Source organism: Anguilla anguilla, chromosome 2, assembly GCF_013347855.1.
Source record: "Anguilla anguilla isolate fAngAng1 chromosome 2, fAngAng1.pri, whole genome shotgun sequence".
In the NCBI taxonomy this organism is placed as follows: domain Eukaryota; kingdom Metazoa; phylum Chordata; class Actinopteri; order Anguilliformes; family Anguillidae; genus Anguilla; species Anguilla anguilla.
The window spans coordinates 68,638,760-68,655,981 of NC_049202.1; the positions used below are offsets into that span (position 1 = coordinate 68,638,760).

The window sequence follows — 17,222 nt, forward strand, 5'->3', positions numbered from 1 at the left end:
GTAATGTACGCAGCACTTTTCGCTAGCAAACAAACCGAATGAAGCGGGGGAATTCAGCTACTGCGCATGTCCTCAGCGCTATCGCCTAGAAACTGACCCAAACAAAACGTTCCTCTATGCTACTGCGAAGTTATAAGTGCTTGAAAAGCTTTTCAAGAAAACTGTCCTACTAGGTGGATAAATCGTTGATGGTGAGCGTTTTGTTGAGGACAGAAAATCATGGCTGGAGACACACAAGAAGTTCCGAAGCTTGAACTGGAATCAGTCATCGGGTTTAATGGTAACTATATTTCGTGTACCTTAAATGTACAAGCGATCTCCTTAACTCGAAGTACATAGGGTAGCTATATACTGTGCGTTAGTTTGCTTAATACGTTCACAGAGGTTGTGTAAAATGAGCTTACTTTGCTGTTTTTTCAGTGACGCAGGGATTTTATTTGATGTCTATATGATGAAATGTCACTTGGAATATAAATGCTGATTATATTTCCTAGAAAGCTTTACATAATTTTAAAATCCACAAAGAATAATCACAGATAGTTTGCATATAGTTCATCAGCATTATTTGTTTTAAACTATGTTGGCAACATACAGATAAATGCAAAAATATTGGGACAGTGACAGCAATAAATAGGTGGCACGATATTATAACTTGAAGTCACATTAGTTTAACCCAATAGATACATAATGCTATATTGCTGAAAACTTCATCATGTCTATTTCAAAATTATCGAACACACGCTTACCTCTAATCGAGGCCACCCTTTTTTTTGTTGTTGTTGTTTTTTGTTTTGTTTATAGGACACGTGTTTTCTGGTCTGAGAGTGCATCCAGACAAAGAACACCTCATTTACCCCTTGGGATGCACGGTCATTCTGAAGAGTCTCAAGCACAGCAAACAAGAGTTCCTGCAAGGACACACCAACAACGTGTCCTGTATCACTGTGTCCAAAAGTGGTAAATATGTCGCCTCTGGACAGGTCACCTTCATGGGCTTCAAGGTAAATATCCGTAGGCAATAATGACAACAATTAAAGCCATTTCAGAGTAAGCTGTCTTCCTTGTATCCATATTTTAATGCTGTAATTTTTTTAACAAATGCATTTCTGTCTTTGAGGACTGGTACTGTAAGCCTTTCCCCTTGTCGACATTGCCGATTATGTGCAATGTGAGATTTGGGAAACAAAAGATTGCAAATAGCAAGCACATTGTCATCATATTAATTATGTGTGTCTGCTGACAGTGCACGGTAAATGACAAAGAACAGAGTCTGAAATGTTTTTCTCCCAATGCGTGTAAATGTACACCGCTTTTTTTATTTGGTGTTAATACCTTTACAGACCATGGGTGCAAAAATATTTCAGTGGGCAGACTCTGTTCTTTGTCCTTTGCTTTCTCTGTTCAGCACCCCGATGACTCCCGTATCAACACTCAGTGGCAACGCTATATTTATCGCTGCAGGCTGACATCATTATCTGGGATTACTCCAAGAGGGAGATCTATGCCAGAATGCAGCTGCACAAAGCCAAAGTGGAGGACCTGGCCTTTTCCCCTAACGACAAGTACCTGGTGTCGCTGGGTGGGCAGGACGACGGCAGGTAACCAGTTTCCCCTGGAGCTTCTCAAAGAGGGAGACAATTTTACCTCACCTGATTTTCATCTAGCGTTTTCATCCCATTTGGGTAATATTTTGAAATGCAATACACTGTGTGTTCAGTTTTTTTTTACTGAGTTTATCGGTGTAAAGGAAATGCTTGTGGTCTGCAAAACATGTGCAAGGTGGATACGGTAGTTTAGCGCACTGCTGCGGTACATTCGAGCTCTTAGCGAATGACAGCCTGCGCGTGTGTGTGTGTGTGTGTGTGTGTGTGTTCCAGTATCGTGGTGTGGAACATCGAGACGAAAGAGGCCATCTGTGGGAGTCCGGCTTCGGCGCACAGCGCCGGTCACTGTCACACCATAGAGTTCTCCAACCAGAGTGACGACATCTTCGTGTCTGCTGGGAAGTAAGTCTATGGTGGATGCGAATGGTAAAACGGACTGCATTTATATAGCGCTTTTATCCAAAGCGCTTTACAATTGATGCCTCTCATTCACCCATTCACACACAAACACATTCACACACCAATGGTGAAAGGCTGCCATGCAAGGTACCAATCAGCTCGTTGGGAGCAATTAGGGTTTAGGTGTCTTGCTCAGGGACACTTTGACACGCCCAGGGCGGGGGATTGAACCGGCAACCCTCCGACTGCCAGACAACCGCTCTCACCTCCTGAGCTATGTGAGATTAATTTTTAATGTTATCTGCATTGTTAATACTGTTCAATTAGAGGTGTAGTGCCGTGTGTGGGGATAGGGGACGGTCTGTAGTGCTGTGTGACCTGTCAGTTTGTCTCTTTCTCTGGAGTCAGTAGCTTGAGTGATCGCTCTTCTGCAGATTCACAGATGTATGCCTTTCTCATGCCAGATAATGACTACTATGAAAACCTGTCCAACAGGGTCTTTTTTTGCAGGTCACATTAATATTTTTGTTTGCTGTATTTTAAATCAAGTATTAATTAGCCAATTGATATAGCTAGTTGCCGCTATTTCACAAGCAAGCATTTTATCCCTAATGTTGCAGTAAATAGGATGCATTAAAAACAGATTGTGAAAAAAGTCTATGGGCCTATAGCTTCTTCTTGTCTTCTAAACTAGATGCATTAGTTTCCAGCCATCGGTATGGGAGCACAAGTTAGTCTAAATATAAGCAGCTTCATTTTTTGTTTTCTGTCACCTTGAATGTTTCTTCCTGGATGACTTAATTAGGAGCCATAACACACAGAGAAATCTCAGCAGGACTTTGCTGACACAGTCACAGTCATTTTTGGCCATTGGTACTGATGCTGCAGTGGCTCACACCTGCACCCTGTCCCCATGCAGCGGGACACTCCGAGTTTGGGAGCTCGATCTCCCCAACAGGAAGATCCGCCCTACGGAGTGCCAGATGGGACAGCTGAAGAGGATAGTGAAATGCATCGAGGTGAGGCCTTCGCCTGTTTTCGTACGGTCTGTGGGCCTTCCTCCAGGGTGCAGGCGGCCTGCTGACACGTTTCCTGTCCGAGTGACTTTCGCTTCCTGAAACTGGTTGGAGGTACAACCATAGAACGTCAAAGGTGCCCTGCACCCTGCTGGGAAGGGAAGAAAGTATGCTAAGGATATCAGCTGTGAAACACAAGCTAGGGGATTTTGTTAGAAAAGTTATCCTGAGTTAGTCTGGTGGGGTTTCTTCACCATGTTACAGATCCCAGAAGATGACAGTTTCTTCTACTGTGGCACCACCAGCGGAGATGTGTTGAAAGTTAACCTGAAGACCAAGCTTCTCAACAGCTGTGGGCCGACGAAACAGAAGTTCAGCAAGGTGAGCCAAATCACGGAATAGCACACACCACTGTTTTACCATAATAAAATTAAGCAATTATGATCATTGTTTCCATATCAAATTTTATTGAACACTATTGTAAATGTTTCATGTTTCAAATATTTATGATCTGTAACACTGTGATTGACAGGCTTAGAATACTGTAATCCTACACTGGAAACCTGTGTTAGGATATTTTTTGGTAGTGACTAAATTTGCTTGGGTAATGACTAAATTTTGAGTATGGATATAAATCATCTTTTATTCTCAATTTACTTCAGAACAATTGCCTAAAATATGGTTTTAAAAAAAAAATCTCCTTTTTGCGTTTTTCTGCATATGCACGTTTGCACTACGTTTACTTTGAGCGTATGGCTGGGCTGACAAAAGGGGATTGCATGGTGTGTACTTCCTGAGCAGCACGAGCCAATGAAAACACTCGCCTGCTGTGTTCTTAATCCGCCTCAGCGAGAAAATCGAATTAAAAAAAAAAAACATTTCCTCAAACCTTGATGAAAATATGATACATCGAATATGGACTTGATTTTCCAGTGAAGGCAGTCATCTGCAAAAAAAAAAAAAAAAAAAAAAAAGGCACTTGTTACTTTTCGTCGCTGTTCCTGAACAGCGAGCGCGAGCTGCAGTGACTGCTCTTCCCTCCGCAGGGGGTGAACAGCCTGAAGGCGCTGAAGACGGGGGACGTGCTCGTGGGCTCGGGGGACGGCACCTTCTCCCTCTGCTCCGGGCCCAATTTTAAGGCGGCCAAGTGAGTTCGGGGGGGGGCCGCCGAGAGACTGGTTTAAACAAGACCGGGTCAAAACCTGGTGTATGGCTGGACCTGACACACGTGATCCGGCCGACCAATGGTGTAGCTTCGTCACTCAGTCACTCACTCACTCAGTCAGTCACAGACATTCGCGTTTGTAGGGCTGGCCCCCGCTGTTGCGGTCCAGCCAATCAAAAAAGCGTCGGCTGCGTTTACGGAAGCTTCCACGCTGTTAATTAACGCGTTGTTGTCGCCGTGTCTCTGCTCTGCCTGGCCCTGCCGGCTTTACTCCCCCCCCCACCCCCGCGTGTGTGCGTGTGTGTCCGGCAGGAAGGTCCAGCTGGAGGGGGGCGTGACCTCCATCGCTCTGCGCGGCGAGGGCCACCAGCTGTTCGTCGGAACGGAGGCCGCGCAGATCTACCGCTTCGGCTACGCGGACTTCAGGGAGGAGCTCGTCGCCACCAGCCACGACAGCGCCGTCAACGACCTGGCCTTCCCTTTGTAAGTGACACACGTGGCGGGGGCCAGGGGGAAGGGGGGGTGCGGGGGGGTTCTGTACAACCTGTGAACACAATATCAGCATGCAGGAAGAATGCCTAACACACGCTGCACCGGTCAGTACTGGATCCGTCTCCCTCTCTGTCTCATTCTGTGTTTGTATCCCTGTTCTGTTGAACTTTTGCTCTCGTTCCAAACTGTTCCCTGCTGGGTGTTGCGCAAAGTACTGTATGTGCGTGTGTGCACAATAATATTCTCAGCACCTGTTGCAGTCATTATATTATCATCCACTAGAGGGAGTACTTCCATTATGAATATGCTTGAAATGGTTTCATGAAGAATATTTACTCATCAAAATTTCTAACATAAGCTCCAGTTACTGGTGATACTCTGCACTCAGTAGTCCCTCCCTCTCTCCCTCTGTCTCTCTCACTCTTTCTCTCTCTCCCTCCCTCTCTCTTTCTCTCCCTCACTCTCACTCCTCTCTCTCTTTCTCTCTCTCTCCCTCCCTCACTCTCTCCCTCCTCCCTCTCTCTTTTACTCTCTCTCCCTCCCTCTCTCTGTCGCTTTCTCTCTCTCACTATCTCTCTGTCTCTCTCTCTCCCTCGCTCTCTCCTAACCTCTCTTACTCTCTCTCTCACCCCCCCTCTCTCTCTCTCTCTCTCTCTCACCCTCTCTTACTCTCTCTCTCTCACCCTCTCTCTCTCTCTCTCTCAGCGAGTGCTCCGAGCTCTTCGCCACCTGCTCGCTGGGCGGGATCAGAGTGTGGCACGCGGACACGTCCAAGGAGCTGCTGCGCATCAGGGTGCCCAACATGACGTGCAACGCCGTGGAGTTCATGAGGGACGGCAGGAGCATCATCAGCGGTGGGCGGAGCCTTCTCAGCGCCCTCCCGTTGGGCCCGCTCCCTCTCGCAGGACACACGACCGCAGAGGGCTCTCTCATTACGTAGAACACTTCGCCTCCCACAAACGACACTCAGTAGGCAATAGACACGGACCCTGAGGCCTTGATAAAAGTAGTATCACTGCAGGTTAACTCTCTGGATGATGTCCTTCTCTTTCTTCTTGGTTGTGTATGAATTCAGAACATCTCTGCAAAGTCTATCAATGATACTATCGAGTCTGTAGGTAGTCAGAGCACTCATTTAGTTAGGTGAAAATGGTGAGCATTGTTGGGCTGATTGGCCTGTTCTTGTCATTATGTTATGTTATGTTATGTTATGTTATGTTATGTTATGTTATGTTATGTTATGTTATGTTATGTTATGTTATGTTATGTTATGTTTTGTTATGTTATGTTATGTTATGTTATGTTAAGTGAAATTGTTGTGTTCATGTACATCCTGTTTTCTTCTTGTCCCAGCGTGGAATGATGGGAACATCCGGGTGTTCACTCCGGAGAGCGGCAGGCTGAGCCTGATCATTCACAACGCCCACAGCATGGGCGTCACCGCCATCGCGGGCACCACGGACTGCGGCAGGATCCTCAGCGGGGGAGGGGAGGGGCAGGTAAACCCCCTCCAAACGCGGAACGTTAAAGAACCTCGGCACAGCTGTTTTTAGTGCTGTGGAACTCCGTTCCTTGTTGTGCTGTCCGTTGCGTTTCCCTGTGCCCGCGTGGGCTTCCTCTGGGTACTCCTTCCAGTTTCCCTGTTTCCTCCCAGAATCCAAAGACATGTGGATCAAGCTACTTTAAAAGGGCATTGCTGTAAAACACCATGCATGCTTGGTCAACCGACCCTGTATAAATAAAGGTTAATAATTCAATAAATAAATACATTTTTAAATGTATTGCTGTATTTCTATAGTGATATTTTGTATTTTGTAGTAGTAGTAGGGTTACTCATGGTGGGTGTTGAGGAGCAGGGTCACCACTGATAATATATAGCACTGAATGCGTAATACCAGTTATCAGCAATGGCTAGCACCCACCTGGGTGATGACTGTATGTACGCAGCTGGTGCATAGGTGAAATAGCAGGTGTGATTCACTGACAGCGCTGTGCACTGCCTGTGCACTGCCTGTGCACTGCCTGTATACTGCCTGTACACTGCCTGTGCACTGCCTGTACACTGCCTGTGCACTGCCTGTGCACTGCCTGTATACTGCCTGTACACTGCCTGTGCACTGCCTGTGCACTGCCTGTACACTGCCTGTGCACTGCCTGTGCACTGCCTGTACACTGACTGTACACTGAGTGTACACTTCCTGTACACTGCCTGTGCACTGCCTGTGCACTCCCTGTACACTGCCTGTACACTGCCTGGAACTGACCACCCCCCCTTCGGTATTCTCTTGTGCAGGTGAGGATGTGGCAGATCCAGCAGGGCACTCACAGGCTCATCGAGACCATGAAGGAGCACAAGGCCACAGTCACCTGCATCAAGGTCAAGAGCAACAACAAGGAGTGCGTCACGGCCAGCTCGGACGGAGCGTGCATCATCTGGGACCTGGTGTGAGTCGAGCACACGCACACGCACACACACACACGCACACGCACGCACACATGCACACTCATGCGCACACACACACGCACACATGCACACTCACGCGCACACACACAAACACATACGCGCGCACACACAAACACGTGCGCGCGCACACACACAAACACGTGCGCGCGCACACACACGCACACATGCACACTCACGCGCACACACACACGCACACGCACACACACACACGCACACACACGCACACGCGCACACATACACACAGACACACACACGCGCACACACACACACACACGCACACATACACACACAGACACACACACACAGACACACACATGCGCACACACACACACAGACACACACAGACACACACACACACACACACTCTACGTCACACTCTCCTTCCCTCTCACGCTGCCCCATTGTTATTTATACAATGGCTTCATAAAGAAAGTGTCAATCAAACTGCCTTCAGGCACTTCATTTGAAACCATTAATTTAACTCTTTAGACACCAGGCAAATCCCTGTACACGTACATTACTGACAGTTATGTTTTTCGCTAATGCCAAGAACACAATTATGGTTTCGCATGGCTGTACATTTTGGTAGCCTGTTTTGTTAGAAATTCTCAGGGGATCTGCAGGAATGTTTTCACGTTTTTCCTGCATCTGAGGAGTGAAAGGATTTTGGAAACATATCTGACCCGGGTCTAGTGTCCACCCCTCCACCTCAGCACATCTCCCTTTTCCCTTTTCCTTGCCTCTCTCATGCTCATCGCAGGCGTTTTGTGAGGAACCAAATGGTCCTGGCCAACACGCTGTTCAAAAGCGTCTGCTACCACCCGGAGGAGTACCAGATCATCACCAGCGGCACCGACAGGAAGGTGGGGCTCTGAGACTCACGCACCTCACACACGTTCATCACACAATGCCTCTCTTCCCTCTCCTCCTTTGTGTTACCCTACACCGATCGCCTTATGATGCTTCCCACTGATCGCGTCGGGCATTTACACCTACACCCTGAGCTGACCAGAGGAGGACGGGTCCCCCCCCCCCACCCCCCTTGAGTCTGGCTCCTTCCAAGGTTCCTTCCTTTCTGTTACCGGGGAGTTTTTCCTTGCCACCGTTGCCTTAGAATTACTCCTGTGCGGGTTTAGGCCAGGGTTGTTTGTGACAACGTATTGCAACAATTTGCTTGTGAAATGCGCAATATAAATGAATTTCGATTTGATTTTTTGATTTTGATTCAACGCTCCTTCCAGGTGACGAGAATTGGGCCAAGTCCTTAGCCAAGGCCGAGCAAAACACAGTCGCGCCGTAGACCCGATAATTGATTCTTCTGCTCGTCGGCTTAATTCAGCAGCGCATAAATGTGAAATAACAGGTCTGTGGTGGTCAAAGACGGAGGGAAAGGAGAGCAGCTTGTATCTGTGGCTGCAGAGCTTGGTGAAGGTGGTAACGTGTGTGTATGACTGCACTGGACCAGATACACAGAGCCTCAGCTCTATTTCCCAGGCACCGTGCGTTTCTCTGCATTGCCGGGGCTGGGTATTTTTCCTTATCGATGTTATGATTCAGAGTGTGAGGCGACAGATCATCCCCGCTGATGCTGGCGTAATGGAGCATGCCGGAAGGAGGATGGGAGGTTTGATGAGCAGGTGCTGCATGGGCTGGCTGGACGCCCGGGGGGGTTGCGGACGGGGGTAGGGCCAGACTAGCAATCTCCCCCCCCGCCCCCCCCCCCCCCATCTTTTGCGCCGCCTTCCCGCGGACGCAGCCGCGCCGCCCAAAGCGCGAGAGCGAGCCAAAAAAGCGCCATCTGCTCGCTCAAGACACGTCCGCGCGAGACGAGACTGGCTCGGGACACACAATCCCGCCGCAATTAGACTCACATCGAGTGGACCCCGCCGCCCCCGCACGCCGTCCGCCCGCCGCGGAGATATCCTCCCGCTATCCCCCGCCCACGCCCCCGCACGCCGTCCGCCCGCTGTGGAGATATCCTCCGTTAGCCGGGGACAGCCGTATGGCATGCCTTTTTAGCCCCGCCCCCGCTCGCGCAAACTGCCTGATGCGCCGTGTGTAGAAGCTGGTAATAAATGGTAAATGGGCTGCGTTTATATAGCGCTTTTATCCAAAGCGCTTTACAACTGATGCCTCTCATTCACCCATTCACACACACACTCACACACACTAACGGTGAAAGGCTGCCATGCAAGGTACCAGTCAGCTCGTTGGGAGCAATTAGGGGTTAGGTGTCTTGCTCGGGGACACGTCGACACGCCCCAGGGCGGGGGATCGAACCGGCAACCCTCCGACTGCCAGACAACCGCTCTTACCTCCTCCTAGCTATGTCGCCCCAGCTCGCACCAGGCAGTTAGCGGTTAGCGGTTCAGAGGCTAACGCGCTCTCCGTGACGACCCAGGAATCCGGCGCGTCGCGGTTCCCGGGTTTTCCGCCGGCGAGGTTAGCAAAGCGTCGATTTTTTTAATAAAACGCGGGGCCGAGCACGCGCCTCTCCCTGGGCCTTCGAGATCGACGGGCTGCTGTTTCTGCGACGGCTGTGCTTCCGCCTCTTTTTGGTCTGTGAGCCGGCTGTCCGTCCCCCCTAAAAACGTCCCCTCGGGTCCGTCTGCCGAAACGTTAACAAGAGAGAGGCGCGCGCGCCGCACTTCCGCGTTTAACCTTGCTACTGCACACGTAGGCCTACCCGCGGCGCGCCTCTGACTGACTGACAAAAAACATTGTTTTCAAAAAACCGTGTCAATTTCCTGCCTGAGAGGCCCAATTAAGGAAAAAAGAGGATTGTTAATACGTGAGCGGCTCGTAAGTGGATTAGGACAGCAGCTGCATCGCTATGCAAAGACCGAATAAATGGAAATGGCGCAGAATGAAAAGAGTGGGTTTTTTTTTATTAACCGGGATAGCCTTCGATTTGACTGTGAGTCGAAATCCTCGGTGTCACTAATGTATTACTCTGAGAAGCAGGCAATTCGACTCTGACGCCGGGAGCTAAAACCTTGTAAATTTTTGTAATAATGGACTTTTGAAAAACTACACGAGGCCAAACAGAAGCTACTTTACCCTGGAAATTAGCAACAGCGGCCGGGCCGAAAAGAGGGCAATTGTAGCACCTGACACGAAACTGGCCCCCCGATGCGAAGCCGGGCGCTGGCTGTAATTAATTTCTGATTGCCTTGGGGACCCTGGCGGGACGGCGGGCGGGACGGTGGCGAGGCCGGCAGGAAGCGGCAGAGGGCGGGCGGGGGGGTGGGCGGGATTTTCGGCGAAGGCTCTAATAAGGCCGCAGCGGCCGCGTAGGCACACGGGGATGAGATCGCGACTGCAGCTGTGGTGCTCCGTGAACCCCCCCCCCCCTCCGTGAACACCCCCCCCCCCCCCGTACCCCCAGAAGGAATGTGCTGTAATGTAATGAGCTGCCTTCTTTTCCTGGGGCCCCCCCTCCCCTCTACACACACACACACACACAAAAACTGTGGTATGAACCCAAACTTAGAAACAGACATGCAAACATGCATTTGTTGTTGACTAGATTTTAACTTTAATTTTATTAACATTATGAGGTCTTGCCGCATTATGTATTTTGACTGGTGCTCAGAATAATGTACGCATCAGTAAGAGGGAGTGGCGCTTAGGTTTGCCATTTTGTATTTCATAAAGGTCATTATCAAAAAATGAATGCTCGGTCGGTGAGTCAGATCGCAGTTTTATCATTTGTATCTGTTTCTGTGTTCTGTATGCCAGAGCAATGCATCAGTGACACAGAATTTAAACTCGGTTACGGGGGGCGATTCCCGTAAAACGCTCTTCCTAATAAAACCCCGCTCTGTCTCTGCATAGCGAGGCGGCTTCAGGTCCTAATCCACTTACGGGCTGCTCACATATTAATAATCCCCTTTTTTTTCCTTAACTGAGCCTCTCGGGGGGGAGGAAGTGACACGCTTTTCAAAACAGTCGTCTGTGTACATGCTTCAAATAACGATTTCCAGCGCGTGCGCTTGAGCCAAAGAGCTGTCGGAGTCGGTGAGAACTTGGCAGAGCGAGGCGGCAAATTGACGCATATGAAATATGGCCGCATGAAACATAAAGGGTATTGGCCTTGTGTCAGTGAAGAGAAGCCTGTATGTGTGTGGGTGTTTGTGTACATACAGTATATGTACTGTATACACACACACACAGACATACAAATCCCTGTCACATTATTTCTAGTCCTCTCAGAACGTATGGTGCCTTCAGAGAGCTAATGGAATTGATATCAATAAATAATAACTGTTTCATAAAATGTCAGTGTGTTCTGTATGACCATGCTTTATGCAGTGTTTGAACTAAGATCTAATACATATATATATATATATATGAATTGAAATGAAATAAAATGTGATCTGCTGGTCTCCCAGAGGGTGTAGTCAGCACAGTCAAGGCTGTTTCACATCAGAGCAATCTTGGGTAACCCTGGAACGCGCAAGCCGAAACGTGCTTGGGGCACGGCTTCCTACCATTCATGTACACAAAATGATAACTGTTGTCGCGAGGTCTGTTTCAGCGCTTCAGTGTTCTGTACAGTCCGCTACGCTCCCGACACACACACCCCAGTGCAGTGTTTTTCCACGCACCTTCGTTGTTTGTAGTGAACCTGTAATAACAGGAAAAGTCCCTCAGTTGCTAAGGCGATTGTGATATAAAATGTACGATATAAAACGAGTGCCGTGCTATAAATAGCCTCGATTAGCGAAATGACTTTTTTTGGATGCTCGAGCTGGCGAGAGACGTCTGCCAGCCCTTGGGATTAGCTCTCACTTAAGAGATATCGGGGCCTTTTTAACTGCTGCGTATTCCTGCTCCGTGAATTTTTCGCGGTTGCAGTTCGTGTGCTGCGTTGGACTGAAGGCGGAGGTATGAAAAGGCGCAGAGGAGCTGGACGCTTTCCACGCGGTAGCGATCTCAGTCCCTGGCGTTCTGCAGCTAATAATCATTTAAAGCTTTTATTTGTGTGCCAAGCCTGAGTCATACTACCGGGCAAATGTTTGAATGGAAGCAATTTTGTTCAATCAGATGTAACTGATATAATTAATTGTTGTAATATTTGTGGCGCTATTGAAATGTATAGAGTACTGAAAAGTTCAGTACCTAAAATGTTATATTAGTTATAGACATGTTATATTTTGGGCAATAGTAAAATGCTCTTGCAACCCAATGTCAGTTGAATTATCACGCAGGTGAAAACAATGCAATAGATCTTTTTTTCAGAAACTCCTGTCTTCTCCTGAACAGATCGGGTATTGGGAAGTGTATGACGGATCGCCTATTAGAGAGCTGGAGGGATCCCTCTCAGGGTCCATCAACGGCATGCACATCTCACCAGACGGAAACCACTTTGTCACAGGTGGGTTTGTGGCTGTCGGTGCGATGACTCAGGCGGGCAGAAACAGAGGACATTGTGACTTCTCTGTGTACAGGTGAAATTATCACCTGCTCTTTCAGTCACGTGAAGGCAATGCCAGCGATAACAATGACAACAATACTTTTCTAAAAATGCATTGCAGTCCTCTGCATTTGGTGTTCACCATTTTTTTTAAAACATTGAAACATTACAGGCATTGTTGAACAAAACCTTGTGTGTAAACCTCCAACCGATTAAAGTCCAAATTACACAAGCACAGTGATGCAGCTGCTAAAATTGAACATAAAAATGGACGTTTGCAGTCGGTTTTCACATATGTCGAGTGTCAAACAGAAATGTACCTCTATTCCTTTTTGTGTCTCAGGTATAATAATTTACTGTGGACAATGTGGAAGACAGTTACAGTCATTGGGGCTACGGCTGTTGTTGCCTTGTTAAGTCTATTTTGCTCGGTAACTGTCCACAGACTTTACAAACGAGCAAAATATACATGGATTTTGTGCACATATCACACTAGAGACTGCAAAATTCAACTAAATGCTCAACATTCCATGCACATGCGCAGACCACAGTCGGGCATGGACTGGATGTTTGCTTTCAGTTCAGAAGTATAGCATCCCTAAGTCTCATTTGAAATAAACACCCTTTTGACACTGGATTTTTGGGACACCCCCCTTTAATTAAACTGTGGCCTGGTTTTGAAGACTCATAACTCATTTTTAAATACATTAAAGCTTCAAATAAGGGCTGAAATGGGTACAAAAGGAGATGGGGGGTGGGGTGAAACGTACAGGTGAACTGCCGATGCTCATTTCTGTACAGGTGGCGATGAGAAGCTGGTGAAGGTGTGGGGGTACGCTGAGGGGGAGGTGACCCACGTTGGCGTCGGGCACAGCGGCAACATCACCAGCGTCAGAATCTGCCCCCACAGCAAGTGCATCATCAGCTCCAGCGCCGACGGGGCCATCCTCCGGTGGAGATACCCCCACCCCTCCTAAAAAAACACCCCCGGAGAGTTTGGCGTGCGCGTCCCGACAACCGTGGGGTTCAGCTAAAAACCAGCAGTCACATGACCCCTTTCCCCATACTGTGGGGTTCAGCTATAAACCAGCGGTCACATGACCCCTTTCCCCATACTGTGGGGTTCAGCTATAAACCAGCAGTCACATGACCCCTTTCCCCATACTGTGGGGTTCAGCTATAAACAAGCAGTCACATGACCCCTTTCCCCATACTGTGGGGTTCAGCTATAAACCAGCAGTCACATGACCCCTTTCCCCACGAACACACTCTTCTCCTCTCCTGCAGGTGCCGTTTTACCACATCTTAACATTCAACACTTTGAAGCAAATTTAATTTTCGTTCATGAATCACCAAAGCAATATATTTATTGATGTGCATGTTGATTCTTTAATTAATTGTTTCCTGCTGTCTTTGGATAATAGTCTGATCATAAAGTGTGGTTCCGTTCTGTACTGTTTCTGCTCTGTACTTTTTATCATGCAACATTCTGCAGTGCGCTTCAGAGTGCTGTAGCCAGATGAAAACCTTCAATACATGAAATAATAACGATTGGTTGTTGGCAGTATTTCTCTGGAAGAGAACAGGTGGTCATGGTTATATTTCTATTCAGCTTCTAATTCCACTTTACATTAATGGCAATCAGGTTCTATTCTATCGCTTTTATAATTTGTTTATTGGCTAGGAGGTGTGTTAGGGAAAATGAGAAAAGAGCACTATGTTCCTTTAGCCGGCCCTGGTCAGCTAATGAATCATTTGTGACTCTCAGGGGGAACCGATGGAGGGTTCGAGGAGCCCGGAGAGCTGATTGCCGCATCTCGCTTGTCTAAATTCAGTTCCTGTTTCGGTGCCTCAGAAGTTAACTCAAGAATTAATTGCTGTTACCCACAAACTGTGCCCCGGTGCAGAACTGCATCCAGTCAGCACAATGCCCGGCTTACAAAATAGAGCGTTTGAGTGTCCCCTTTCTCCTCTGAATGCTGAGTAGCCTGGTCTTTATCTGGTAGAGCTGAATGTCTAAGTATAGAAAACAGGAGCTTTGTTCCACACGGTAATATATGTGGTTTTTTTTTTTGTGGTTTTTTTTTTAACCTGTGGTTTGGATTAAGGAGACATAGGCTTTATCCATGCATCTTATGTAAAGATAATTCAGATTCACACATTCAACTCCCACTGGAACGCTCATTTACATGTATTATCTTTCATCTCTGCTCCACTTTTCCTTTTTTAAAAAAATAAAATAAAATAAGCTTGTGACTCGTTGACATCAGTCAACTAGCTTCCCTGAATGTGTAATAATGAAAAGACATTACTCTGCTGACCTCTCGGTGTGGTGTCCTATAAAAACTCCTATTTGTGGTCCTGGTGAGCTGTGAAATTAAACTGAATTGGACCAGAGAAAAAAGCAGCAAATCATAAGTAAAGCGGCAAACATTGTCTGCATTTAGAAGGGAACGTTCTCTTCTGTCACATTTGAATCTAACCTTGACGTTATATGGATAACTAATTTCGTTCCATTATCCGAGAAGCGTATGGACCGTTTATAAGAACTCGTTTGGCTATTATCTGTGATTTAGTTCATTACTTTGAGGAATGTAGGTATAAAATCAAAAGTATGAGGCAGCAGTTAGGACATCATTCGAAGTAAATTCACTCGCTCCCTCTTTTTCCACACACACATTGGAACAGTAGTTTTGTGTATGTACAAAATATTTTGTGGATTTTTACGAGACGCGTTCGTTTTCTGTGCTTGTGCGCGTGTCAGAGAGAGAGAGAGAGAGAGAGAGAAGATGCTGGTGGCGCGGGTCGTCTCCCCCCCCCCCCCCCCCCCCCCCCCCCCTGCACGCACCGCACGTCATAAATCTCAATGTGAGGTGTGTGTAGATTTTTAAATGTATCCGAGGCGGAGACTCACAGATGAAACTGTCTTAACTCCGGGCCGACACAGACATTTCTTCAGATGACAGCAGGGGGCTCCTGAGCACATCAGTAGCGCAATTCTCACATGAAATGACAATTCAGAGTTGCAGATAACACCGTCTACTGTGACCATTGTGATTTATAGCCTACTTTAAATAGACAATGAGAACAGTATAAATAAGGATAAAACATCAATGTTTAGGCTTTTCACATTATGATCACGGATGTTTATTAATATATGTTTTGTTGTTACAAGTGAAATAGGCTACACGATAAACAGAATACACGACGTTTCACGTATGCATGTGCGTGTGTGTTTTTACCATGTTTATTTGCTGCTGTCAATAATTGCCTTACGCGAAACCACTCTATTTGTTTACGCAGAAATGTACATGAGTCATTGCGGGAGCCGGATTACAAGCGACCACATCGTTTCGCGAGTTCTGTCAATACAACAGCACCCTCTCAAACTAAACCAGGCTAATAAGATTCGGAGTGGGAGGGCATACCGCGCAAGATCCACCAAACGGAAACACACGCCAGCCCCTGGAGTAGAGAGAGAGAGGGAGACGGGAACAGAGAGCGCGAACGTACGCGCGAGAAAGGAGGGAAGTGTGCGGCGCACCGTGTCACGAAAACATGGAGCGGGAGTCGACTCACCTTGCCATTACTAGTTACAGGTATCCGAGAGTCTCGTAGGCGAGGAAACGCTGCAGAGTGCGCGCGAGCTAGGAGGAATTATCGGAATGTCTGCTGGACATTAGTCATGTGCCTTGGCACCGAGACGGTGCCACTTGAGCGTAGGTTTCAGTGGCGTTGTTTCGCGAGGAGGAACTTCGGGCGAGCAGGTAGGATTGCTGCTTTTAGCGGTCAGATTTGTTTCGCTTTCACTGTGTTTCTGGTTCAGTAACTAACAACCATGGATAGTCGGAAAGAGGACAGAGTGAAGAAGCAACCTATCAAATCCACAAAGCGCAAAGAAAAGAAACATAAATCCGGGAAGCTTTTCAGAAGGAAATCCCTGAAATCGGTGGGGAATTTCATGAGCAGGGTTTTGAAAACTTTAGGCACTTTGGCTCACTTCGGTGACACAGAGCCACCAGATGCAGAGGACGATGACGGTGGGTTCCGAGACAGTGCACCTTGCACGTTAAGTGCCAACTCAGGAAATCTCAAAGAGGAAATCCAGGTTGTTGGTGAGAACACGGTGAAAAAGAGCTTGACGTTGTCTTCTCACGGATCGATAAAAGAAAGGCTGTCTTGGTGCTACGGGGACAAAACTCCGGGGGTTCAGGGTTTGAAAAACCATGGCAACACCTGTTTCATGAATGCCGTGGTACAGTGCCTGAGCAATACGGACCTTCTCGCCGAGTACCTCGGTCTGGAACAATACAAATTGGATTTCAGCCAGAGGAGAGTAAACGGGATTGTAAAAAGTGAAGACCTGCAGCAGATGAGAGGGGAAGTGACCGACCAGTTGGCATCATTGGTACGGGCGCTTTGGACTCTGGAATACACGCCCCAACTCTCAGTGGAATTCAAGGTAGGTCAACTGACTTCTTGAGGGAAATTTCCGTTCCTCTCACATACGCGCTTTACCCACCTACACACACAACTTATTTCCTCATCAAAAACTGGAGGATTGGGCTACATCGTGCGAGATGTTGCAGCCGTGACTGAAGACGGAAACAGTGTTTCATTATGTCAATTGCATATTGTCAATGGTTGACCCGAAATTAGAGGA

The 17,222-nt window shown here is 47.7% G+C and overlaps 2 protein-coding genes across 2 annotated transcripts in view; both read left to right on the forward strand.

The window, feature by feature from the left end:
* Positions 1–89: 89 nt before the first annotated feature.
* On the forward strand, positions 90–14,815 carry cfap52 (cilia and flagella associated protein 52). Its single transcript, XM_035402785.1, has 14 exons — positions 90–280; positions 802–1,001; positions 1,462–1,598; positions 1,878–2,006; positions 2,923–3,022; positions 3,284–3,400; positions 4,066–4,166; positions 4,497–4,667; positions 5,382–5,530; positions 6,030–6,175; positions 6,970–7,121; positions 7,901–8,003; positions 12,409–12,520; positions 13,361–14,815. Exons 1-14 carry the CDS (start codon positions 220–222, stop codon positions 13,534–13,536), a joined length of 1,854 nt encoding a protein of 617 aa, XP_035258676.1. The 5' UTR covers positions 90–219; the 3' UTR covers positions 13,537–14,815.
* Positions 14,816–15,422: 607 nt separating this feature from the next.
* usp43a (ubiquitin specific peptidase 43a) overlaps positions 15,423–17,222 on the forward strand; it is a 142,939-nt gene continuing 141,139 nt past the window's right edge. Inside the window, exon 1 of the mRNA XM_035406605.1 lies at positions 15,423–17,021. Coding sequence (XP_035262496.1) covers positions 16,398–17,021 — 624 coding nt within the window. The 5' untranslated portion in view covers positions 15,423–16,397. The remainder of the gene's footprint in view (positions 17,022–17,222) is intronic.